General features: G+C 36.3%; 1 protein-coding gene across 1 annotated transcript in view; it reads right to left on the bottom strand.

Moving 5' to 3' along the window:
* Nucleotides 1-6465: 6465 nt before the first annotated feature.
* The window catches only part of VIT (vitrin), a 33410-nt gene continuing 17234 nt past the window's right edge, over nt 6466-22641 (bottom strand). The window contains exons 15-23 of the mRNA XM_072410244.1: nt 21347-21409; nt 20904-20966; nt 19956-20033; nt 18201-18266; nt 13043-13190; nt 12836-12939; nt 10979-11205; nt 10132-10189; nt 6466-7953 (exon numbers count right to left, since the gene is read on the bottom strand). Coding sequence (XP_072266345.1) covers nt 7742-7953; nt 10132-10189; nt 10979-11205; nt 12836-12939; nt 13043-13190; nt 18201-18266; nt 19956-20033; nt 20904-20966; nt 21347-21409 — 1019 coding nt within the window. The 3' untranslated portion in view covers nt 6466-7741. The remainder of the gene's footprint in view (nt 7954-10131; nt 10190-10978; nt 11206-12835; nt 12940-13042; nt 13191-18200; nt 18267-19955; nt 20034-20903; nt 20967-21346; nt 21410-22641) is intronic.

Consider the following 22641-nt stretch of genomic DNA (forward strand, 5'->3'; position numbering starts at 1 on the left):
TGTTTTGCAGAAGGGTCAATTGTGAAAGCTGGTATCTATCTTTGGAAAGGGGCACAGTGTTTCCCAAATCTGCACTGGTTAAATGTGTAAAAGATGACTATGGACAGTGGGTACTGTTTGTGAAACAAATCCATTCTATGGAATATAGGGGAATATAGAGTGAAATCACCTGTATTATAGGTCACCATAGATAGTGGGAGATCATCACTATTATCACTGTTATCACTGCGGATGAAGTAACATTGCAGGGGATAATTCAGTTGGCTAAGTAAATGAGGTGTAGTTCAGTTGACTTCAACCATTCAATCGGATTCAAGGAATAATTATATTTGTTTTTTTCATTATTTTGCTTGTATATTTAGAAAGTAAATTTTCAGCTCATTCACTAAGTTAAAAGTCCCTTGCAGGGTGATAATTCACTTTGCTAAGTGAACAGTATTAACTCCTTTAGTAACTCAACCCCACTTTCACCTTGTCCAAAGCCTGTAAAACGGGAATAGATATATCCTGTCCATGACTTTTACTGGTGTCTTGCATGCAAAATTATGCCATATGACTAGAATAAAATAATGCTTCAAGAACATTCTCCTTACTACAATAGTGTATCTCTCCTGGTATGATTAGAGTAAAAATGATAATCCTACTTACAAAATTCAATGCTACCAGAATCAGGGGTTTCATTTTACAAAACAAAACATAAAAAAAATAAGTCCCCCTAATAAGTCGATTCAATGTTTCTTGAAAAAAGAAGAACTGGAGACCCAGCTAGTGCTGTGTAGTAAACTGAATTCCCAAAAGTATATGTTATGTGTTATTTGATTTTTTACACTTTTTTTAATTCACTGAAGGCAGCACTGTGTGTTCATCTGAGTATTCCAGTAAAAAATAGCCAGCACATCCAAAAAATTAAAGGAATGCCTTACTCAAGTTACAGAACATAATCCAATGTATAAGCTGTGCAAACATTGATTTACATGGCACGCTGGGAGTCCTCTGTACAATTGTTTGAAGGGAACATGACATGTTCCACACATGTTATTATATCAATGTTTTAGATTATTTTTGCTGTGGAGACCATTTTTAAAAGAAACATGTATAAGGGCGTTATTTTATCTCATGTCATTGTGTAGAATGTAGTAATTTAAGACTTCACTGGTTCTTTGTTCTTTAATGTTGAAGCTTGCTCAAGAACAGTGGACAATTTTGATAAACTGTGAAGCTTGTTCAAAGTTACAGAGCATGTCCAGATAAATGGGACTAAGCAGTACTTACTATAACATGTAGAAATGTTAATTGTGCCTAAGCAATATCCTGAAAGATTTATCTCTTTAAGTTTTATATCTGTGGGGGATCTAAAGCTACGTACACACTTCCAATAATTATCGTTGGTAAACGAACGACGAACGATCCTGCACGATATCGGCGAACGATCGTATAGCACCGATCCTGTACATGCAGATAACGACACGATCGTTCGCAGATATTGTACACACAATAGATGCGATCGTTTGAGCGATACAGGAAGTGACGTGCACGACAGGAAGTGAACGAACGTTCGTTCATCACGCATGCTCAGACCATGGACGATCAATGAACGACCATACACACGATAGATGGTAAACGATCTTCGTCCAATCCGATCCGCCGGTCCGGTCGTTCATTTCCAGCGACTATTCTCGTTCTTCGGCGTCGTTGGTTACTTTTTTTACGAACGATTTTTGACCAATCGATCGTTCGTCGTTCATTTCCAACGATAAAAATTGGAAGTGTGTACACAGCTTAAGGCTGCCGACTTGGTGTGCATTAGGATTTGGGTATATTGGTACTGTGCTACTTTTTGTGCTGGAAAAGAAGCAGGATCACAGTGCAAAGATTTTACCATTACACACACACACACACACACACACACACACTTCCCAAATAACCAATGTTATGGTAATGCCAAGAAAGGTATTTTCAGCATTTTTTTTATCAATGTGTATACTCTGCACTTTGTGGATCATTTCTAAGGGTGAAAGGACTTCCCTGCTTCTGCATCAATCATTTTGTGGATCTGCTTACTCCACCTGTCCATTGTTTCCTAATCATTTTTTACATCAACAGTCATTAGATCACTGGTCATCAGGAAGCAGCTTTGGCATGGTAAAGTCCCTCTTCTGCAAAGATGACTGATTGCCTCCACACAGACACACAATGCAGAACAAGGCATGGTATGTTAGTATTATGTAAAAGATCAGATGCAGGCAGTTAATGCTGCTGGCAATGCTATTATGAACATAGCTCATTCAGGTTCTCTTTAATTTACCAACAGCTTTGGACTGGCAATAACTTTCTTTTTTCTTTTATTTAATTACATGAAAAACTAATAAGTAATTAGTCTAATAGCACCTTATCACCTTGGCATGTTGTAGGGAGTTAGGATATGTGAAAGCAGTGCAAAGTAGTGCACTAAGGGGGCCTGATGAAGTTTAATATTTTGAAAGTGTAAAACCATCTGGAAGAACACCATTATAGAAATCTACATTTCTATAACTGTTACAATCATAAGTCACATTCTGATGCTAATTAACTAATTTGATTACTATATAAATGTGTTTGTCCCCTATACCTAAAGATAGTAATTGAACATGAACTTTTTCCCAAGTGTTAAACCATTCAAAGCAGATTTGGTTTAAATTAACTTTAAAGTTAATACCTGTTTTATGTGCAAATCTAGGAGGCAGCAAATCAGCCAATGGACACACAATGGGCCTGATTTATTAAAGCTCTCCAAGGCTGGAGAAGATACACTTTCATCAGTGAAGCTGGGTGATCCAACAAACCTGGAATGGATCTGGTCTTGGATTTAAAACATTTGCTGGAAAATAGCAAATTACTTTGAAAAAAAAACATTTCCAGGTTTGCTGGATGGAAGTGTATTCTCTCCAGCTTTGGAGAGCTTTATTAAATAAGGCCCAATGCCTCAAATAAACAAACTTTTTTCTATTGTATTGGTGTAATTTTTGTGTGTTGGAGTCTGTAAAGTCTCCTTGCAGCAGAGTCTTGTATGTTCCTCTTCTTGCTCCCAATCTTCTCAGCCCCCTAAACCCTGTTAGCATAGGGTGTGTTGTCATATGCTTACAGACATGACACAGTAAAAGATCGTACTCACGCCATCCTGGCTGCAAGCTAAGTAGGCAGAAATCCTAGAAGACCCCCGCAGCTGCAAAAACAAGGTCCACACTATTGCTATTATCAGGGTTTCTGATAAACTGCACCACAAAAGTGTCATGCATACAGCCCTGCCCCCCCCCCCTTTGCAATCCCCCCAAAACAAAAGCCAATTTTGGGTGATCAACTGTGCACACCCTTTACCTCCCTTCTTATGATTACTGCTCTCATGACTTAAAACGTACCTAAACTCAGAAATTTCACTTTACATAAAGAGGTGGACAACCCTTTTTATGTAAGGTAAAAATTCAGTTTCTTTTTGTTTAAGTGCAACACCCTTTTGTGCAGCACCGCCCCCTAATTCTCGATCGCCTAGGCAATCGAGAATGGGAGTGCAAAGCTTCCCGGGATACCTAGGTCACACATGTGCAGTTAGATCAGCAAGTTTTTTCTCATTCTACATCACCCGATCGTGCCGGCTCCGGGATGGATGTCGAGACAATGCAGCACCCGATGCCAGACAGCGTCGGATGGATCCGACTGCCCTGCGGGATAGAAGGTAAGTTCCTCTTTAATTGTAGGGTTTGTGGGGGGCAATGCAAACATGGTTTACTCCAGGATTGGGGCTGCTGGTGTTGCTGGGACTGTTGGGATTGAAATACTGTTGTGTGAATAATTGGATTTGTGTTCTTCTATAAAAATACACGTGCAATAACTCTTGTTAGAAAACAAACGACTAAAGAAAGATCAATGATTATTCTTGATTAATTTTCAATGTTCAAATATAATCCACCAATATTATACACACACTAGATATGATCGTTTGAATGATGAAGGAAGTGACGTGTACTGGGGAAAGTGTACCACACAACTATCCACGATCACTAAATGACCGTACACACAATAGATAGTGAACAATCGTTACCCAAACAGATCCGCCAGGACGGTCCTTCGTTTCCTTTTTCATCGGTGCTATTGTGCATTTTTCCTGTTAGCGGTTATCAAACGATCGGTCTTTGATTATTCGTTTCCAATGAAAATTATTGCACATGTGTACGTAGACTTACTCCAGTCCAGTCTGTCCCCTTGTATTTGATTTAAAACCTTGTCCTTTTGTTCCTAATATTTTCTCCATGTGTACTCTCTCTGCAGTCCTAGTTTATCACAGAGTCACCTGCAATTCTCCAGCCTTTCTTTTAATTGTTCACCCATTAGGTTGACTTAAACCAACACAACAGTTTGCTGCAGGGGGGTCCACTGATTGCAGTCCATGATCTAATTTGGAAAATTACAACTATATGATGTCTTCTTCATGCAATAGCATCCTAAAATTTAAATAACGATGTCAAACTTAGGAAGACAGGTTCTATTTTTGTTTTTACTTCACCTTATCACAATGACACAGCAGCAGAAAACCAGAAAAAAAGTATCTTTCTGTAGTTTGTAACTCCTCAAGTGATGGGAAAACATCTGAAGCAAATGAAATGAAAAATTGTGTTTTTTTAATGCATCAGATAACGCCTATTATAAAATCACTGTGTGGGAGGTGGTAATTCTACACCTCCATAATGGTAAAAGGTGATAAAGGCACTTTTGTCTCTGTGATATTTATCATTCCGGTTGTTAAAAAAAAACACTTTAGTAAAAAAAAATAACAATTAGGAAAAACAATGTTTAACATGTTAATATACTACAACTTAATAAAGTCTAATTTTAAAGCAATATTAGATTTCTGTGAATTACCTGCATTTACAAAGCAACTACAGAATGTAAGATGTCAATGAAAAAACAATGAAGAAGAAAGCTTTGTGAATTGAACATAATTGTGTTTCCAGCAAACCAGTTCATTGTCTTTTACCTGAAGCAGTGAGGGCACGCAGTAAAGCACAGAACTTTGTGCAGAATGGAACTGCACGTTTACCTCCTCTCTTCCCATAGATATATTTAGGAAAAGGGCAATACAAACTCCATTATTGCCTGGCTGCTGGGTTACAGGGGATTAATTGACAGATTGGAATCTAACCGTCAACCAATATCTAACAATATTTAGAGTAGTGTTTAGAGATCTTAGCCAACAACTAGGATGTATTGCCTTTCCCCTAGTACTGTGCAAGTTTTAAATGATACGTGACTTGTGATAGATGCCAGGGAGTCTTGTATACATGTTGATTTGTATACCCTTTCCTAGAGGCCACAACATTTTTGCATGGGTGTCTGTGTATTTCCCACTGGTTTGCACATGCATGACCGCTGATTGAGTTCCCAGTCCAACATCTCTGGTAAGTGATAAATTATTTGCCTGGTGGCGGTGGAGTACTGTTTGGGTGCTTTTGGTTATTGGCTAAAGTCTCTGTAGCAGATTGGATTTGGATATTTGTTTGCTGCTGTGCATTTTGGTTTTAGCTGAAATATCAACAATTTTGCTTTCACATTTAAGCTAAAGCCTAGAGGGTGACTTTCTTTGATAATCCTTATCCTAATTATAACTTCCTAGTAAATAAAAACTAAAATCCAGGTCAAACCTTGCCAGTGGATAATTAATTACTTTGTCTTACTACAGCCAGATAAGGACTAAGAACACATACTACTAGCAACAGCAATCAGGATCACTGTTAGAGCCCTGTAGGACTCCCTGTGTTCTTGGATAGAGAAAATCTATCCAAGAACACATACAACTAGTAAAGGGCTGCAAGAGCAATCTGATTGCTCTTGCAACCCTTAATAGTCCCAAAAAATAACCTGAATTCAATGGTGTTGACTTCATTGGTGTTCAATGGTGACTTCAATGGTGTTTGAATTCGGCATTCATTTACCCAAACAAAATCTCACTATTCGATCAAATAGCTGTCGAATCAAATAGTGAGATATTCGACCAACACTACTGGTAAAAAGATGCTGATTGTTATTGGCATGTGCATTAGTATTCTTATGAGAAACCCTAATGCATACATGCAAAAATTTAAATATTTGTAACAATTCCTTCTGCATTTCATTTTAATATATCATGTCATTTAATTCATTTTTTTGGGTACTGCAGCTTACATTTTAAGGATATACTCAAACCCTATCCTCTATCTCGTACAGTTCAGGCCCCTACTGGGGCCTTCTGATTTTGCTGCATACAGTTAGTCAGATAAAGTTCACCGTAATAGTTAAATTACTTTCTGATTCAATTCAAATCTTTTTTAAAAGGATCAAAAATCCTTTCCAATCAGAAGTGAAAATCTTCCCATGTCTTCTAGTTCTAAGAGACATACAATGATTTTATATGAGCAATTCCACAGTATGAGGGCATTTATTCCAGCAATAACACAGTAATATTATAGATTTTTATTTCTTTAAAACAACTTTATAACGTGATAAAATCAGTTTGGATGACATTATCCCACAAAATATTTGCCCTTGGAAAGTAAGTATTGCTATTTTTCTCATAATTCGTACACCACAAACATTGACTGTGTTGTATAACCCATCACTTCCATTTCATCAGATCTGAATCAGTAAAAAGTTTTCTTATATACAAAACAATTTGAAAAGTAACAGTATATGAGGTACTGAAAACCCTTTAGCTGTGTATATAAATGCTATATAATGAAAATAGAATATTATTAAAACTGTACAAACTTTATATTGAAATATATAATTTTTCTGTTTTTTTAGTAAAGATTTTTTTAATTAAAATGTACAAAATAATTGCAATAAACTCAAAATCTCTCATTTATTTGTCAAATTGATTTTCTTGACTTCTTCCCCTGCAAAACACAGATTTATTGTGCATATTATACAGTTCTGCTCAGCCTATACAACTGTCCAGAATTGTGTCATGCGACCCTATGAGGACCAAAACTCATGGTATTGTGCTGTTAGAATACTTTGTAGTCAACTACAACATTATCACTTAAACAAGAGCAGAAAATAGCTCTTGCACCAAATGAGCAATATTTTCTTCCTGGGTTAAACAGTTTGCAATGTGAACCAACCAATAAGGAAAAGAAAACAAAACAAAAAAGAAGAAGAAAAATATTGATCTAACTTATCTTTGCCTTTCAAAGATATTATTCTTTGGGAGTTTTTTGTAAGTAAAACTGTTTTTGCTTATGCAGTATATTAGGAACTTGACACTAGAGGGCAGCACTGAATCATAGGATAACTTACAATAATGTAATTTTTTTGGCACTGGTTATTTCTATGCCTAGAATAAACTACGCTATAAATGTGAAACAATACTGTCTATGACCCGTTTTAATAAAGTGTTATTTTTGCATGCTAAGCAGGCCAAAATGTAATTTAACCCCAGCTGAGTTCATAATTGAAGTTTTTTGAATATTCCAAGATTTAAGTTATGAATGTCTAACTGTGATGAGCATATTTTCAGCTATTTTCACACTTTAAGTGTGGCTTGAGGCTGTAACTAACAGGTGAAAAGAAAATATTAGCGTGCCATGGATCAAGAATCAGGACACATGAATATTTGTAGTCAAAGACAGACCTCTCTAAATTAATACATAATTCATTTGAAGATGTTTTTCTGTTCAGTGCCAGAAAGTGTGTTATCCAAGCAGTATGAAACTACTTTAACCGAACACAGGCTTTAATTTCTTGGTTGAGAATTATACTCTGTACAAATATTCTGAATAATCTTTCCCACAAACTTGTACAGACTGTCAAATTCGTCCACAAAGAATGAATGGTCTTTATCTGGATCAGTTGCAATTGATTCCAGTTCATCTTGGGCTGCCCAGGCGATACCAACAGCATAAGCAATGACTCCTATGAATAAAAAATGAAAAGTTAATAGCAGAACTCAATACACATGTACAAATCCCCTAGTTCTCTCATGACAAGTAATAATTATAAGGCAGAAAATAAGTTTAAATACCACAAATTGACTTGGCTTTGAGTAAAATTTAGAAGGGTAAACAATTTGGTCATATTTTATTGGTCTTGTACCTCCCCCTGCCATGGGGAGCTGTTATCCACCCGGAAAGGGGAAGGGGTACAGGCTGACATGCATGTTTTTATCTACTGCCACGTCAATATAATCCTATATGCATTTCAATAATGAGCAGATTTCTCAAATTGTTTGAAAAAATTGTCCCTCTCTCTAATAAAACTTTTCTTTTTATTCTTTAGCTTTTTAAAATAACAAATGGAATAATTAGGAGGACAGATGAAAACATTAATGCAAAATAACTCTTTTTTTCACTGTTACATATCTAAATCAGGGACAGTTAGAAGGTATGACAGGAGTCAGAAGACAGGACACAAATGGCCTATCCTGCATTGTAATCAGGGGTGTAGTGGGGCGGGCACAGGAGGGAATGCCATGCCCTCACTTGTTTCAGTATTGGGCACGCATGTCCACACTTATTTGGCAAAGAATTGGTCTGTGTTCTGAATTCTGCCCTCACGCGGGGTCAGGAGAATGACCTCGCTGGGGGGCTCACGGAGCCGCGGACCATGTCTCCCTTTAGAATTGCATGCTCAGGGCGGTGAGCGTGTTGTCTCTCTAAACACAACCTGTCCAGAGATGGCGGCTTCTGGTATCATGATGTCATTCTGGGGGAAGTTTCTTCCCCTTTGAGTGACACATAGGCAGGGTGTAGTGGGGCGGGCACGTCATGGGTTCTAACCATGCCCCCACTTCTTTTTTTACGACTACACTCCTGATTGTAATGTACAGAAGTACCAACCTGATTGCCTAGTGTGCCAGGCTGGATCACTCTGGGATGGGGGAAGGCTAACACCACTTAGTGTAACCACTTAGTTTAAAAACATAAATATAGACACATTGAACTGCCAACAAATCAGATTTTTGTTATCAGTTTTCTTTTTCCAGCTTTCTTTGCCAGTTCAGTGATTGATCATTTTCAGTTTTTCCCTTAGTTAGTGTCAGTGTTATTGTCTAAAATTGATTACAGGATGATCAATTAGCATCTGAGTGGAAATCTGAGTCCATGTGAAGTGGGGGATTTGGATGCTGAATAATAAAAAAAGAAGTTGGGGTGTATACATGCTTCAGTGAATTATATGGGGTTCTAACCACTTGCAAACAAGCACAAGTCAAGTCAGGTGGACTTATAGTACAAATAAAGCCAGTTCTAAGAATTTGTTAAGTCATTTAATTTTTTTACCACTGCACTGATGTTATTGGTCAGTGCGAAACAATTAAAAAATGTAACTTGCACTTTCATATAGCACTAAAGTTTTCTACTTAATTGTGCCTGAACACATCATTGTTACTCCTTTACTGTGATGGAGAATTTCACTGGCTAACAGGAATGTGTAAAACCAGGGATAGGTGACACTTTTCTGGAACTATGCTGCAATCCACTGCAGCCGTGTGTGGACATACACAACATGGTTCCCAATGCTCCCATTCTCTTGAATGTTGCATTCAGCCGTGACCCTGAAATGGCCCTTAAGTGTCTCTTTAAATAATTAGTAGGGATATTCTGAAGGCAGGATGATTTTGGCCCAAGTTAGTCTTTTATAGAAAAAGTTGAAATATACCATTAACATTTATTTAACCAGGGCTAACCTGCATATTCTTAGTTGACATGTTCAGTATGATAAGGTGTATCTGATAAAATTTGCAGTTTTTATTAAATCCCTTCACACCAACCCCTAAACATGTCCCATGCTGCAGTCTGCACCGTTCAATATCCCCAGGGTACTTTTGGCATAATTAAAGCAGTTTAAACTGTACATTTTGTTTAGTGAATGAGGTAAAAATTAGAATACCCAATGACCTGCAAAAAACTGGTAAAAAAAGCATAATTTTGCTTGCACATGATTGGATAGGTGAAGTCAGCCGAGCTTTACTTTATTCACTAAGCTAAGTGAATTATTTCGTACAGATTGAAAATAATTGGGTTTAGGATTTAATATCATTGCTTATATTAAGGTTTATTATTTTTAATATTTAACACCATTATCTTCTGTATGTAAAAGGCAATTGTGGGTTCCATAACTACATACATAGTCCATGCACAATATGATGATGTAGATCCAGCAATATAAATACAAAAGAATATACCTAGGTAATGAAGAATATAATAAATTCAGCAATACATGTTGATTTGATATATTGCCCCTGATTCATCAAACAAAATCGGATTATCGGTCGCGCATTCGTATTAGCGATCCGGAATCGCGCGCGATCGCGCTATTCAACAACGGGTTGGGGAAGACTCTCTCTAATGCTGAAAACGTAATGGCTCCATTGTCGAATTTATGATGGGTGCCAACATGGTAACTGATAGGTGTTACCATTTTTTATTGAGTATATGTGCTTGGAAACTCTTTTACGAAATGTTCTCTTAATCTTTCCTATATAGAAGCATCCAAATTTACATGAAATTAGGTAAAATAATTCCTGAGGAGGAACAATCCACATAGTATTGTAGGCTATGAGCCATTAGGTATGGCCTGATTCTCGTTAATTGAAGGCCACTGTGTGCAACTACCGCATACAAATGTCCCATACGTTTGCTGAAGGGTTATGGGTTCTTGGGTTTGTGGTAGCTCATGACTGATGATTCCCTAATACCCTAGCCTAAAGTTCTCGTGATCCCCTAAGGAAGCCATACGGCATCGGAAAATGAGACAACCTTGCATCTTTAATCGTTTTTTCTCCTAATATCTCATATTTTCTCATACCTATAGCTCACGTGAGCTATGTCTAGAAATATATCTTTTGACTCTGATTTGTGGAATATTGCCAAAATATCTATATTTCCTTTGATTTTGTATACTGTCCATTTTAAAATTTGATATATAAATATAGATGGAGAATCTTGAGTTATTTCCAAGCCATTTAAATTACCTTTTCTACAAAGTTTAGTTCCACAACGCTGGATTTTTCATTGTCATCAGCACCTTCAATTGTCACAAAGAAAATGTTTATTCCTGATTCCCGAGCAAGACGTGAGGCTTCTTCCACTTTATCAGTTGGCCATCCATCAACAAGAACTACAGCCACATTTGGAGCTCCTCCTCTATTCCCACTGGCATCCAAAAAGTAATTCTTGTTCACATAGGACAACGCCTTTCCTGAAATTACAGTCATAGTGATTTAATAATTTGATTGTACTGGGAAATGGTATGTGATTTCTGATACATTATGGAGGGGGGTCCTTTTTATAGCCCATGGGCATGGGCACTTCCTTACTTTCACCTAATAGAGTGAAAAAGAACATCAATAGGCTACATTTGCGGCGGCTTGATTAAGCCTGCTCCCACTAGAGAGATGTGAGTCAGAATGGGACACTAGAATTAATTTTTCTGGATGGAGGTTATTGCTGGGGCATGGGGGTTTGGGGGCCACTGCTGAGGCTTGGCTTGGAAGCTTTATATGGGCTGTAACTGGCACTGACATTAACTGGAGGTTATTGTTGGGGGTTAGTGAGTGGGTGGTATTGATGGACCTAAAACTTATTGTTCTTTGCTACTTACTGTGGGTTTTTGATTGAGACTATTGCTCGTACTAATATTTACTGGGGTTTTATTTGTTTTTTTTTTATTGCTTTCTCTGACACACACTGGGAGATATTGGTGGGGGTTATTGTTGCCACAGACAATGTAGGTTATTTCTAGGGTTATTTTAAAAGACACTAACAGCAGGATGATATTGCTGTTAACTGGTGGACATGCTATCTGCACTGTGAGGGCCATGATATCTTCACATACTATGTGGGTGACACAATATATGTACTTGCTACTTAGCAAATTCCGGCATCTGCTCTTTATATTTGAGAGATATGATGGCTGGACATATTATATAGCATATGATTGGCAAATAATGTTTGGGAATATAATCCCTTGACCACTTTTTTGAGATTGCAAAGAAATCTAATTTTAGTATATACACAAAAATTACAGGATGGGTTAATTATATACAATTATAAATGAGGTAATGTCCTCTAAATCTATCCTGACATTTTTATTTCATTTCAAAGTCCCTGAAAATAATATTGTCACCAAATTTTTTATCATCATGCATATAAACTAATGTATGCAACTGCTTTAAACATGAAATGAGTAGGCAAATTTTGCTAGCTTTGTCTACTTTCTAGAGAATATTATTTTATATTTTATGTTTTCCCGCTATTTTAAAAAAGATATTCTTGCACTATAAGAGCCTGGGTAGACAGGCTTATTTTTATGTCATAACCATATTTTTTCAATTCAGTGGGAATGCAAAAGCACCTTAAGTAAGTTGAAAGTATGTCAATAAGATATACCACCCAGTAAATGCTGAATGATGTCAGAAGTATCTTTAACTCTCAAATACAAAAAGAATGCATGTGAAAGCAAATTGCAATTAGTCATCAGTTTAGGATCAAAGCCTTCTGATACAGGCCTTGTATCTATCCCATTCTTAACTACAGTAACTTAGTTTTTAATGTTCACAGAAATACAAAATGCCCTAATCTGATTACATAGCCAATAACGTCTCAGTTAGCCTTGTGTCAAACTGAATATGGAATTCATGCAACTAATAAAATGATTTACCATATTTATTCCAACTATATGAAGTTAAATAACTTACAAGCCATCATATTACATTTGTTTAGCTTTATGTATGATTTAGCAGTGGGAACAGTTGAAGCTACATAATAAAAGGAATTGTAAAGTCTACCCTACAAATAAAGTGAATTTAATTATGTTTGTATGAACCCACCAACATTGGAATGTCCTCCTTTTTGTGGAATTTTTTCAATAGCATTTTTAAGATCTTTAGAGTTGGAATATGATCGTAGGCTGAATTCTGTAGAGGGCTCATCTCTGAGGAAAGGAAAACAAGCAAAATGTTTTAAAAGGAAAACAAGCAAAAACCTTTTATAGAGACTTAAACTGCTCGTGCTACCTAAAGAGAAAATATTCTTACCCATATTGTACAATACCCATGAGAGGTCCAGAAACTCCAACATCAAGGGCATCAGCCATCTGGCTTAGGAAAAGTTTTTGAATTCGGAAGCGTCTCTTACCAATGCTCCAGCTGCCATCAATGAGGAACACCAGATCTATTTTGCAGTCTACAACATTACAATTTAGAACATTAATATAAAAGACATTGTATAGGGAAACTATAGAATTTAGGATTGACTGTATGAAAACCAAATATACCTGACCCCACATGACACACGAAACAATGTGTTCTTTTGGTCCTCTGATGTTTTAGGGGATCAATGAATATGTGTATTTTTTCTGGTTAAGATGTTATTACCTTGATGCCACACAATATATATTCATATGTAATCATAACATTCATATCACAAACGTGCAGACCATACTTTTTTTTGCCTGCTCTGTAAGTGACAATATACACAATGCTTGCGTTGTTATTAAGTACTTATGATAAAAGCTATATAAAAGTTTCAATTCACAAAGACATATTACACAGGCTATCACTTCTTGATATAACTCCTAGCTTTAGGCTGATGATAACTGTGTGTTTAATTAGGTGTCTATTGAGAAAAGCAGAAAGAAGGATGGCCATAAAAGAAGATTTCATGAGATCAAATACCAATTACCAAGCTCATCTATTTTAATGAGTCAAACCTCGTAACATAAGCGTTTGTTGTGCTCCAGGCAAACAGCTATATATACAAATAAAATTTGCAGTTTTTATTAAATCCCTTCACACCAACCCCTAAACATGTCCCATGCTGCAGTCTGCACCGTTCAATATCCCCAGGGTACTTTTGGCACTTCTTGATATAACTCCTAGCTTTAGGCTGATGATAACTGTGTGTTTAATTAGGTGTCTATTGAGAAAAGCAGAAAGAAGGATGGCCATAAAATAAGATTTCATGAGATCAAATACCAATTACCAAGCTCATCTATTTTAATGAGTCAAACCTCGTAACATAAGCGTTTGTTGTGCTCCAGGCAAACAGCTATATATACAAATAAAATTTGCAGTTTTTATTAAATCCCTTCACACCAACCCCTAAACATGTCCCATGCTGCAGTCTGCACCGTTCAATATCCCCAGGGTACTTTTGGGATAATTAAAGCAGTTTAAACTGTACATTTTGTTTAGTGAATGAGGTAAAAATTAGAATACCCAATGACCTGCAAAAAACTGTTAAAAAAAGCATAATTTTGCTTGCACATGATTGGATAGGTGAAGTCAGCTGAGCTACTTCATTCACTAAGCTAAGTGAATTATTTCGTACAGATTGAAAATATTTGGGTTTAGGATTTAATATCATTGCTTATATTAAAGTTTATTATTTTTATTATTTTTAATATTTAACACCATTATCTTCTGTATGTAAAAGGCAATTGTGGGTGCCATAAATACATACATAGTCCATGCACAATATGATGATGTAGATCCAGCAATATAAATACAAAGAATATACCTAGGTAATGAAGAATATAATAAATTCAGCAATACATGTTGATTTGATATATTAAGTACAGCAGAGACAAGAAACATGAGGGGTTGGACCCTCCCCCTGTGAGCCTACAATTTTTAGAAACCTTTGTCATGTAATCCTCTCATACAAATCAAACAACCTAACAGTTCATGGAAGAAGTAGATACAGCCTTTTAAAACATACTATAACATTTTGCACATGTGTTTTTAAGAATACTTCTATGTCTCAGCAGCCTAAAAGTTGTTCCCCTTGTCTCTGCTTGCCCCCAAGATGTATGAAATAGAATAGTCAAACCTATTGGATAAATTGTTACTACAATCTGACACAGCAAAACAAATAATCCTGGATTGCCTATGTTCATTGTAAATGTCACTAAATTTACCCACTGGAGTAAATAAATGGTCACAATCTTTTCAACAACTATATATAGAAAATGTACTTGAATATTTGGAAACATCTTGGTAAACATTTAAAGCTACAAACTGCTTCTAAAATATATCATGGCTCATACACTCTGTCACACCTTTGGACATATCCTAATATTAATAAGTCCTGGACATTGAATACGTAAGATTCTAATATGAATCAAGTTAACTATTTAACCTTACCATCTGAATGGGTATTATTTGTTGTAGCCAATATCCCTGCTGTTAGAATTTCCAAGGGTTGTAAGCAATTGCTAACTCTCATTTTTGAAGAACATCACAATGTCCTAATTGTTCAAATGGACCTGATTGTCTAAACGAACTTTCCACAGCATCTATCTGCAACGTTTTGCCGAAACATGAACCTTTCTAAATCACATGAGTGAATCGTGGTCTTCTTGCAAGAAGAAATCCATGTACACTCCAATGTATTTGATGATTGGAAATAGCTTATTTAAACCCAGTCAATTCCAATGTTTATTGACCAGTAAACCAACTGTTTAGGCAGTGCTGTCAATCCCAAAAGTAGTGTTCAGGACAGGATGCTAACAGGCCGGGGACTTGTGAATCAGTGCTGATAGCCACTTCCCCTGCAATCTTTTCATCTCACTGTAATGGAAGCAGACACAGCCTGTATGGCAGTGGCAACTTCTATTTGGAAGTGATGCAGAGTCATTGCCACATCATCAAAGGAAGCTGCATTGTGTTACCTTCACTGGCAGGATCCAAAAAATATGTAAGGTAATTGGTAAACACTGGTTGTGCTCTTTTGTATAAAATATTTACATTGTTTGTGGAACATTTGAATCAATTAAGAGGCATTGTCTTACTGTCATTTAAGTCACTGTATATAGTTATTGAATACTGCCTAATTCATCATGGTAATGCTTTTCTCGCCCTGTTTTTTTTATCAGCTGCAAAGAATCTTGAGGAGGCTGTTAAGATAAGATTTAACATCTGTGTAAAACATGTAATTAAAGATTACAATTGAATTAATGTTGATGAATAAAGTATGTTGTATAATGCCTAAACTGATATATTTGTACTGTATCTTTAGATCTTAATCGATCTCCTGAGGAAGCAGCTTATGTGAAATGTGTCGAGGAAGAATTAAGATTTGTATTAGATTACTTAGGAGCTTTTTATTCTATATAACTTTGACTAATTGTTGTTGTTTGGTATTTTAGTATCGCTATAATAATTTATTCATTTTATATTTTTGTGATGAATTCAGTTGCCTTAAAAGTTCCCATTCAATGTTGCTGGTTTTGTTGTTATTTTTCTTAGTGATGTGGCACCACTCTCTGAGAGACATAAACATGTTGGACTGTTAGGAGGCGCTCTCTGGGCTTCTGATCCCAGGCGATGCCCCACCACAGGAGGGCGCGCACAGCCTTTTACCTCTGGCGGCTGCGCTCATGGTAGCACTTGGGTTTCAGGATCAGTGCCTTGAGGGTTGCATCATCCCTGTAGCTGGGGTTTTCCCTTGGCATCCTCTGCACTAGGCTGAGTGCAGTTGATTAGCTGAGTAGATCCCAGTCAATCCCATGCTGTCATTGGCTGCTGGGGCTTAATAGCCTCTCTGCTCCCAGTCAGATGTGCCTGTTATAGCATCTGTTGGGCTTACCTGTGCTGGAGTATTTTTTGAGTATTTTTCTGTTACTGACCTGTGCCTGTTCCTGACTATCAATGGAACTCTGCCTGGACCGACCTCTGCCTGTGACCCCGGCTCTGTTTTTGCCTCACCCTTTGTACTTTGCTTAGTGGACTGATCTCCTGCGTTTTTGACCTTTGTTTTTTTTTGCACCTTCAGATTAAATAATCTAAATACATTCAAGACGAATTTAAACTAAAGGTGTTTAACCTCCCAACCGTTAAGCCCGTACTTTTCCGTGCAAAAAAAAGTTGCAATTATCGATAACCCCGTACTTTTCTCACCATATTAAAATCTCACTTACCTGGTCCCGCTGTGCTCATCCAGCATCGTGTCCGTGTTCCAGCGTCGTCCTCCAGCGTCGATCTCCCTCTCCAGCGTCGGGTGCCGTCTCCTATACCAGCGGGACCGGTAAGATGCCGGCCGGCATCTTGTGTTCCGCCAAAACACAAGATGCCGGCCGGTGGACCACAAGATGCTGGCCGGCTTCTTACCTGGTCCCGCTGATCGTCCCTCGTCGTTCTCCTTCCAGCGCCGGGTGCTCTCTGAAACAAAAAGCCGGCAGGCTTCTTGTGCGTGCGTGCGCGATGACGTCGGCGCGTGTGCGGGAAATTCAAATTGAAACTCATTCATTCATTTTGTATTGGATTGGATACAGGAGTTTGTATTCAATCCAATACAAAATGAATGAATGAGTTTCAATTAAAAATAAATACAAAGTAAGTATTTTGTATTGGATTGGATACAGGAATTTGTATTCAATCCAATACATAATGAGAGTTTGAATTTTGTTCTCATTTTGTATTGGATTGAATACAAAGTCCTGTATCCAATCCAATACAAAATAATAGAAAATATATTTATGTGGTTTTGTCTATAGGTATGTGACGGACACTAGGGAGGTGTTTTAGAAAAATATATTACTATACAGTATACCGAATTATCGCATTTTCAGTATTTTTCATTTATTTATGTATTCTTGTTTAAGCTGAATTTTGTGTTTTTCCTTTAATTTTATTAAAAGTTTTTTTTTTTTTTTTACATGATTGTGTGTTTCAAACATTTTTTATATTCATTATATCTACTAGACCCCTATTCGGACATATTTCTGTAAGTTACAGGTCTACAATTAAAAAAAAAAAAATTTCATGAAACACAGTGTAACGCTTTTGGAACAGAAATCTAGACCTCAGTATAACGCCCAGGTGGTTAAACTTGTACAATTTGTTTTCTTTCTAAAGCAGCAATAGCCAGATAGCTCTGCAATCAGCAAAATCTCTGCTCCCTACTGATTGGAATGCTCTGGTTGTAATTAGGCAAAGGAGACTTGTCAGAACTCTATAAACAGTTCACACCTGAAATGTATTTATTTAAGCTGAAAGTATAATTACTTTAATATACACTTTTTAGAATCCATACCGCATGTTATGTATACCATCCATATGGTATTTTGTCGTTATGAAACAATTTATGGTTTTGACTTCTAGCAGTATGGACTTTGTTTTATTCCAAGATTTCAATTAATGACATGCAAAATTATGCTATACACCTAAAAGTAATAAAATTGGGTTCTCATACTTATGCCTCCAAGGGATACTGTTTCCACAGGCAGTCTTGAGTTCACTTCTTCTTTGGCAAGGCTTCCTAAAAGTATTAAATGTATAGAAATGAGTCTAATTTTCTAACTTAGTTATTCTTCAAAACACAATAACACCACACCGAATGGCATTTCCCAGCATAATGTGGTTACAAATAGCTAAGAATTTCCAGTCAGATGTTAAATAGGATCAATAAATGGCACATTCCTTCAGTATCAATGAACATTAATTTCACCTTTGCAGAAGAAAAGATTGTAATAATGAGTTTAAAATGAAAAAGCTCTTGTTTCATAGCAAACTGGTATCTGGAAATACAATTGTCAATCAAAGTATTTTTTTGTCTGTTACTAGCGTGAAGTATTTTAAACATCTTCTAGAAAGGGTTACTTAAAACTATAAAACAATGGAAATGCCTGAGAAAGATATGAAAAGCAGGATGAATGGATAAACACATTAATCAAGTCCTGACAGCTATTATAAAGAACAAAAAAGATGTCTACATTACATAACATAGTAAATATAAATATTCAGATAGGGTTGTTTGAATACAAGCTATCTAGGCTTAGCAAACTTTTCTGAATGAGTAATGGGATATGCAGTCACTCTTTTTACAATCTTTCTGTAACAGTTGATTTAACAATTAAATGGAAGTTTCTTTTGCATTTTGTCATAAAGACTTTTCAGCTTATCAGCAACACTTGTCATTTTTTTCCCAGTTTCTAAATTAAAAAGCAGACCATCCAGCAGTTTGTAACCATTAACAAAATAATAGTGAAAAGTAAAATCTATGCTTTCCTGTAAAACAAGTAAAAGTCTCATTTGCCAAGTAGATTGAATTTAAATACAAATCATGATTGGTTAGTACACTTTTACTTTCATACTGTGTCTATTTTAAATGTATACATTTTTCAGGAAATGGTATTTTGAATGTGTGCAACCATTCTTTTCAAAGTTCAAAAAAACTCAAATTCCCAGTACATCCAAAATATTTAAAGAACAGAGCAAATGGGATTTTTAAGGCAGACACAAAAAACATACAAAAAATAATTTATTTATTCACATAGACAACTGTATCGATAGGGTTTTATATCTGAGATATGATTATTTCCCTAGTGGTTGAACTTTAAACAGGTTTTACATAGAATTTGTTTCCAGTTTTATAACCATAACAACCAATTACAACACAATATATAAGAATGCTGTATGAATCTTGTATAATGTATAACAACTGCCAAAAATATGGTGTGGTTTCATCACAATAACTTCATCAGGAGCATGAGGAAAAGCTATGGTTAAAACAATACATAATCTTAATAATTAATTATGATTATTATGTTTATGAGGCAATATTTACTGCCCTGCCTATGACTGATGTATAAAGCCATTTTTTCACAATTGTTAAAGATTCACATACCGTAGTATTGGTATAAATTCTGTTGTAATTGGTGGTTATGGGTATATTATTGGAAACTATGCTTCTTTGTGGGACCCATTTAAATAAAATAATTCATATTATGAATAAATATTTTTAATATGTTTAAATAAATTGATACTTTTTATATATCTTTTTTGTGTCTGTTTTTTTAAAAATACCATTTGCTCTCTTGTATAATAAATTTGGATGTATATGTTAGGGATGCAAGACATAAAAAATGAATTGATAGTCAAATGCCCAATAGCTAATCATAATAAATTACCATAAGTTTTTGCTGAATTAATATATATACAAACATACCGGTTTCTGAGAAACCTCTCCATGGATCTGGTTCTACATCAACTTTAACTTCAGGTTTAACTGGGACTGGAGCTGGGACTTGGGAAAATAAAGTAGTGAACAATATGTTTGTATTATACAGCAACTTAACTATAATCATCTTAAGCAAGACAAGTAAAGCTGCATACACACGTGCACTTATTGTCGTTGGAAAGGCTCTTTTACAGTCCTTTTCAACGACTAAGCACTGCATGTACATACAGCACCGTTCTGCTCTATGCAGAGGGGAGGGGGAGAGCGATGGATTGGCACCCTGCTGCGCGCTCTCCCCCTCCCCTTGCATTAGGATCGTTCGTCGTCCAATGTCCGTGGATCCGCAAGGACGGTCGTTCGGAAAATGGACGACGGGCGCTGTACACACGCCAGATTCTTGTCTGATATAGGCCCTGAGCCGATTATCGGGCGAGAACCATTGGACGTGTGCACGTAGCTTAACAAAAGAGGCCACCTACAAACTAGGTATTGTATCTAAATAAATAGTAAGGTAGTTGGAAATCTAAAGTTGGCTAAGGAGTCCTTAGAAAGTAAGAACTCAAATCCCTAAGCCAGGTACATCAATTGTACAAAAAAAATGTGTATGCAATGACCCACCTTCTGACATGACCTAAATGGTTTGACGGCTTTGTCAGATATCTAATTTTTACATATTGAAGTTTGAATCTACACTATATGCCATGACCATTATGTAAAGCCATTTTCAGCTGCCGATGGGTTGGTGGAAATAGATCTGCTCTCAGTTTTGATAAATGGCTAATAACTTTCACCTCACTAAATCTTTTCTCACATTTTATAAAGCAGACCTCCAACATGCTTTCTATAAATCAACAAAATTTGTTGAGAACACGGTTAAAGCAGAAATAAGGAATTGTGGCTATTATGTAGGTGTGCTCGCTTATTGTATGTACTTACCTCTGATTTCTGGTACCTCGTCAATAGCCTTCCAGGTTGTGTCAGTATCAGTGTTTCTGGAATCTGAAATGGAGTGCACACTGACCATATTACCCAAAATATAACATTAATGACAGTAAGCACAGCATACAATTTATTTTTATGGAATCAAAAATTTTAGACACATTCAATTATCCTTATACAATTTTTCACCCCTTCAGTAAAACTAGAATATGGGCCATCAGAAAAAAAGAAGAACATACAAAGAATTATTATAAACCTGTATGCATCCATATGTATGCATTATGTAATTTTAAAACCAAAAGCACCTATAAAAAATCTTGTCTATTAAAAGCCTAAAGATAAACAGCTGATAATGTACCAATATGAATGTCGATATTAATATTTGAAAAAAATACTTTAAACACCAACATAACCCACGGTATGAATTAGAAGCTACTTACTGCTTTGTGAGAAGCCGGAGACCCACCTGTCATACTCTGACACGCTAGACCTTGGGTAGGAAACTAAAAATAGAAAAATCAAGGGTCAGAATTTTAAAAATCTAATGAAAGTATGATATCTGTAACAAATACCAAATGTGAAGGCATTTAATAACTGACAAAGACTAAGAAATGAGGAGCAAGACATTTCAAAAGTGTTATCATTTTTTTTTTGTTGCTTATTAGAGAAAAAGAAAAATAGCTTTAGGTGTTGTTTTCATTTCAACTGCATACAATACTGAGATTTCCAAAAAACAGAACCTGTGATTGGACTATTAATAATTAAGGGTTTACCTATTCCTAAATAGCAGTAAAATACAGTGACATATGTAGCTACAGGCATTGTGGAATAATTTATCTTCAAATTTCACACATTAGCCAAAACACTGAAGTCCTTTTCTACAGTGGCCTGAGTGACTGGCCCTGATTTATAAAAGCTCTCGTAGGCTGGATACGATACACTTTCATCAGTGAAGGTGGGTGATCCAGCAAAGTTGGATCTGGTCCAGGACTGAAAACATTTGCTAGCAAATAACAAATGACTTTTAAGAAATCTATTCCAGGTTTGCTGGATCACCCAGGTTCAGAGATGAAAATGTATCCTCTCAAGCCTTGGAAAGCTTTAATAAATCAGGCCCATTGTGCTCAGCAGTCTAATCTCTAGAGTAAACATAGACCAGCTGCTTTTTACCAGTTCTGTAGGCAGTGGCTTTCCAATTCAGGTAAGTATGCATTATGATCAAATGAAATTCAGATGTCAAAATAAAGATGATACATATTCATTATTTAAATGGACATCCTGATCCAGGTACAGCATAGGAAAGGGATGATTTGACTTTGGCCGGCTGGAAAAGGGGTTAGGTTTGTAGGAGGTTGGAAGCAGCACATCACACTGTGCTCCTATCCACAGGGACGGTCATTGATGATGGGTTGTTCATCAATCTGCCACAGAGGACTCATGAATGATGTCAGGGGACTGTTGTACCTAGGTCAGATTTTATCAGATGTGTGTAAGTAGCTTAGCTTTCAATTCAATGCTCTCTGCAAACTGCATTTAACACCAGATACCATCCTAAACACAACATTTTACTGACATGATCCTCCTCTTATCCTCTTTATTCACCTCTTCACCTTAGAATTTTTTCATCTGGTTCTTCCCTTCTCTATACTTCAGCATAAAATCTGGTCTAAGTCACTTTAATCAGTTACTAGCTTACTACCATAGCAATCTGCAGTACAATTATAGTGCATGTTTC

This window comes from Pyxicephalus adspersus, chromosome 4 (genome assembly GCF_032062135.1).
Source record: "Pyxicephalus adspersus chromosome 4, UCB_Pads_2.0, whole genome shotgun sequence".
NCBI lineage: Eukaryota > Metazoa > Chordata > Amphibia > Anura > Pyxicephalidae > Pyxicephalus > Pyxicephalus adspersus.